Consider the following 4,295-nt stretch of genomic DNA (forward strand, 5'->3'; position numbering starts at 1 on the left):
AAAACTTTACATAGATAAAAAGCTTAAATGGTCAGCTTCTAAGGCTCTTAACATCATTGTGTAGTCTTTAAACCCCAAGGGGTTAACAAAGATTCAGCCTCTGACTTGGTTTAAGGAGCTTATTCAACAGTTCTCTCAGGTTCTCCTGGCCAGCTTCTATTTTTTTTCCATTCTATTTCAGAGCCAACCCAGCTTTACTGCCAGCTCAGAACCTTGGGAGGCTGCCAAGTCCCCTGCGCACAGGGATGAGGTGGTCCACCCACTAGAAATGTTTTAGCCAAATCCTTTATATACAAGCTAAAGCCAGAGATGGACCCCAAAAGAACAGTACAATGCTCTACTGGAAACAAGAGGGGACACAGCAAGATTTCTTTACAGCATTTATATCCCTACAAAAACCCAACCCCTGCATGTCTCGTCAGCAAGCTCAGTTGTCCACCTCCTCCTCCTCGTTTTGTTCTTCTTCCTCCATCCTTTCATCATCATCATCATTCTCTTCCTCTCGGCTCTTATCTTGTTCCTCTGAGTCTGTCTTTTTGTCTTTATCTTTTCTCGCTTCTTTCTTTCCTTTCTGTTCACGTCTGTAAACTAAAAAGAAAACAGTGAAAAACTGCAAGCCAGCCACTGCATGAACATTACAGTAGCTGAAGTCCAACGTCCACTGGCTCTCCAGGCTTATAGCAGGAGCAGTGAACTCAGAGCAGCAACTCACCCTATTATTTGAGCTGTGCTGACCAGCTCCATAGGAAATCAGGTTAAGTTTCAGCAGAAAAATGCTGAAAAGGTCGCAGGAGTTCACATTTACAGGCAGCACCTAAGACTTTCCTTAGATAACATAATAGGGGATTGATATCAGATGAGACTTTCTCAATCCTCATCAGTTGTGAAATAATGTTATCCCAGTTCTGCTAAGGTGCACATTATTAATCCCCAGGCAACCTGCAGTGTAGGATGCTGGGCAAAGAAAAGAGAAACAAGACAGGCAAGTAAGTGTTGCTTGTCCAATGTTCAAGAAAAATAGGACTTGCTGCTACTTCATTTCCCTTGACATGAGCTGAGGATGATACCTTCCAGGGATTCTTTCAAAGGGGCTACAAATCGCTGAAACTCCATTTCCTCCATGGCAGAGAGAACATCGCCAGCATTCAGGGTTTTCCTCTTCCCCTTCATGGCAAAGTTATTTGCACTAGGCAAAAACAAGAAGAAGACGGATAATTGATAAAACTGTCATCAATTTTTTCTTGTTTATTAAAGTCATAACTTCAAGAAAGAAAATCTCCTGAATATTCAGGGCTCTTAAATCACTTACTATAATAGTTTAACATGCCCTCTTGCTTACACTGGCTGTTAGTGTTTTCACCTAGTTGCATTGGTTTCCCACAACTTTAAGTTTTCTGCTTGCATGAACCTTTTCTATGAATAGCCAGGGGGAAAGAAGGAGAAAGTCTGAACATGGGCTACAAGGTGGTAATTCCATAAAGCCATGAGAGTACTCAACACCAGAAAAGCAACTGCTGGCAGAGCATATTCTTGGCAAGCACCCACCCCCATGCTCCCCACCCCCCAAAGACGTTGCTGTATCCATGTGGCCCACTCCAAGGCTGACTCTGCTGGCTCACATCTGCCCAAATGCAGTCACATGGTGAGCTTGGAAAGTCAGCTAAGGGTTCTTGCCTTCATCAAGTTGTAAAAGGCAATCCAAACCAAACTGTGGCAATCTGGTGGCGTGGGTTATGCTAAGGATTATTTTATTTAGTCAGACAATACCAGCATGCACACTGAAACAGATCTCCAGGACAGCCAGCACAGAGGTGAGTTACAAATCAACTGCTCCCATTATGTGAAGTGACAAATTCTTACCACGACGTTGCATAGAGCACGAACACACTTGCTGCTCGAGATATCGCGCTCCGAGCTTCTTTGGAAATGTTCACCCCATCAGGAAGCTAGAAAGCAAATTCAGGTTTTATCAGCAGCTGCTGTAAGCGACTTAACTTGCCTAACACACGTGTTGGGTTCTCTGACAGCATTCAGAGAGCTGAGCAGGACTGGAAACTCTACGCTGATCTCAGACACTACCGCAGGAGCTTTGATGCCAACCGATGGCCACCAGCAATTGGACTGTTTTCTCTCAAGCACAAGCTAGGAGGAGGCAATGACACCGCCTCACCCGGTGACCGCCACGCTGCCGATGCCCCGCAAGGCCCCGAGCTGCTCGCTGACGCCTGACGGCCCCAAACCCAGCGCGGCGCTGAGCAGGGCCGGAGCCCCCCGGGGGTTTTGGGCGGCGAACCCGCGGGACAGGGAGCCCCGGGGGGGCTGTGTCCGTCTGTGTGTGTGTGTGTCCGTCTGTCCGTGTCCGTGTCTGTCTGTCCGCCCGCCCGCAGCCCCCGCTGGGCACCCACCGCCTCCTTGATGATGCGCGTGATGACGGCGTTGGGCAGGTTCAGGTCCTCCGGTCTCTCCGCCATCCTGGGACCCCCTGCAAGGCAAGGACGGCGTCACGGGGCGGGGAGCGGGGCGGGGCGGGGGGCGCGGCACGGGCCGGGCCGAGCCGACCCCAGCCCGGCCTGGTCCCGCTCCCGCTCCCGGTCCCGCTCCCGGCCCCGGCCCCGCGCTGCCGCTCACCTCCGCCCCGTCCCGGCGTGCCCCGCGCCCCGCCCTTCCCGTCCCGTCCTGCCCCGCGCCCGCCGTTGCCTGGCGACGAGGAGGCGCCGGAGGGGAGGGGCGGGAGGGAACTGAGGGGCCGTGAGGGGCCTGGCCTCAGCTTCCATGCTGTTAATTTCACGAGTTTTTCTCTCTTTTGATAACCTTATGAGGTGATTACAGAATCACAGAATCACAGAATTTCTAGGTTGGAAGAGACCTCAAGATCACCCAGTCCAACCTCTGACTTAACACTAACAGTCCCCACTAAACCATATCCCTAAGCTCTACATCTAAACGTCTTTTAAAGACTTGCAGGGATGGTGACTCCACCACTTCCCTGGGCAGCCTGTTCCAGTGTCTAACAACCCTTTCGGTAAAGAAGTTCTTCCTAATATCCAACCTTAAATGAACTCACAGTGAGAGGGGGCAGTAGGTCAGTGGTAGCACTGTGCTGTGTTGGGGCGCTGCTTGGAGTTGGGAGCAGTAACTGGCGGTGCAGCCCTTTTTCCCCAGAAAGCCCACACGTTCCTGTGGCAGGGGCAGTATTGTGCTGGGGATGGTTTATGGGCGTTCGTGAGACAAGTTTATAGGTAAAGGTTATAGCTTGCGTTACATGTAATAGCACGCTGGGGACAGGGCCTGGCATTCGGAGCACACAGAGGTCAGACCCGAAGGAAGGCTTGTGTGCGTGACAGCTTGATTGCTTTTCCACTTATAGTGATTGAATTAATAAAAGGCTATCGCTTTACATCCAAATCACGTCTCTCGAGTCTCATTTCCAGCACGCTTTGTTCTGCTGTTAACTCTACGGTTACTTTGTGGCTCTCGGAGGTGAGATGCTGCAGCAGGTGGTGCATTACTTTTTAATGAAATAACAACTGATTGCACCGCTCCGTTTGTAACTGTAACAGACGGGGCTAGTGCCGGCCTTGGACAGGCTGTCAACTTGCTGTTGTTAGAAGAGTCATCAGAAGCTTGGTTTGTTTTCTGTTTTGCCAGAGGGCGAGGTTGTTTCCTATATGCCTAATTTAAGAACAAAGCAAGGCAGAGTTGTGTTATTGTGTGGCGGAGGGGCCAGGCTGGAGTTAAAACGGAGATGATGCTGGCCCAAAGCCAGGGGCACAGCCCAAGGCTCCTCCACTCTCAGCAAGGCTGGTTATGATGGACCCTCTTTCTTGGATGCAATGGTCACTAAAAAAAAGAGTGTGTGTGCCTCACTGTAAGCTGTAAATGAAACTTAATACTGCAAGTCGTGGTTTATATGTTTTATACATGATGAGACCAGAAGAGGTATTTGAGTATAAAAGCTCTGGAGCTGTGGGATGTGATGCCAGCTTGTCAGCCTGTGATGGCCTAGGATGCGTATACCTGAGGAGAACCCACACTGATTCTCTGCAGTTTTGTGCTGTTAACTTTATTTTACACTGTATATATTCTATTTATTTACTTATTCATTTATATTTCCTGCTAAAATATTTTGCACAAATTTTCTGTTCTGCAGACTGTTGACACTGATAATACCATCTTCCTGCTCTCCCTACAGGGGTAGTTGCAACGATGATGCCTGCAGATGTGAGCTCGTGGGATGAAGCTATTTGTGGCATGGTTACTTGAAAATATCCGCAGTGCTGGGATACACTAAAGAG

At 49.4% G+C, this 4,295-nt stretch overlaps 1 protein-coding gene across 3 annotated transcripts; it reads right to left on the reverse strand.

Annotated features, from left to right (window-relative positions):
• Nucleotides 1–367: 367 nt before the first annotated feature.
• On the reverse strand, nucleotides 368–2,644 carry POLE3 (DNA polymerase epsilon 3, accessory subunit). Of its 3 annotated transcripts, none has more exons than XM_032200384.1 (5): nucleotides 2,629–2,644; nucleotides 2,406–2,482; nucleotides 1,861–1,946; nucleotides 1,068–1,186; nucleotides 368–588 (listed from the first exon to the last, which is right to left on the reverse strand). In XM_032200384.1, exons 2-5 carry the CDS (start codon nucleotides 2,469–2,471, stop codon nucleotides 428–430), a joined length of 432 nt encoding a protein of 143 aa, XP_032056275.1. In that variant the 5' UTR covers nucleotides 2,472–2,482; nucleotides 2,629–2,644; the 3' UTR covers nucleotides 368–427. The 3 variants fall into 3 exon arrangements, 1 of the variants encoding a protein (XP_032056275.1); XR_004254053.1 differs by lacking the exon at nucleotides 2,629–2,644 and adding an exon at nucleotides 713–954 and having other exon boundaries at nucleotides 559–588; nucleotides 2,406–2,601; XR_004254054.1 differs by lacking the exon at nucleotides 2,629–2,644 and adding an exon at nucleotides 713–954 and having other exon boundaries at nucleotides 566–581; nucleotides 2,406–2,601.
• Between the last annotated feature and the right edge of the window lie 1,651 nt (nucleotides 2,645–4,295).

The sequence above is a fragment of the Aythya fuligula genome, chromosome 19, assembly GCF_009819795.1.
Source record: "Aythya fuligula isolate bAytFul2 chromosome 19, bAytFul2.pri, whole genome shotgun sequence".
NCBI classification, from domain to species: Eukaryota; Metazoa; Chordata; class Aves; order Anseriformes; family Anatidae; genus Aythya; species Aythya fuligula.

Excerpts from the sequence above, each read along its gene's own strand:
- POLE3 (XM_032200384.1), bottom strand. The coding sequence starts at position 2,471 with ATGGCGGAGAGACCGGAGGACCTGAACCTGCCCAACGCCGTCATCACG. Across the intron at positions 1,947-2,405 it reads CGCGCATCATCAAGGAGGCG|CTTCCTGATGGGGTGAACAT; the intron begins GTGGGTGCCCAG and ends TTTGCTTTCTAG. Across the intron at positions 589-1,067 it reads TTTGAAAGAATCCCTGGAAG|TTTACAGACGTGAACAGAAA; the intron begins GTATCATCCTCA and ends TTTTCTTTTTAG.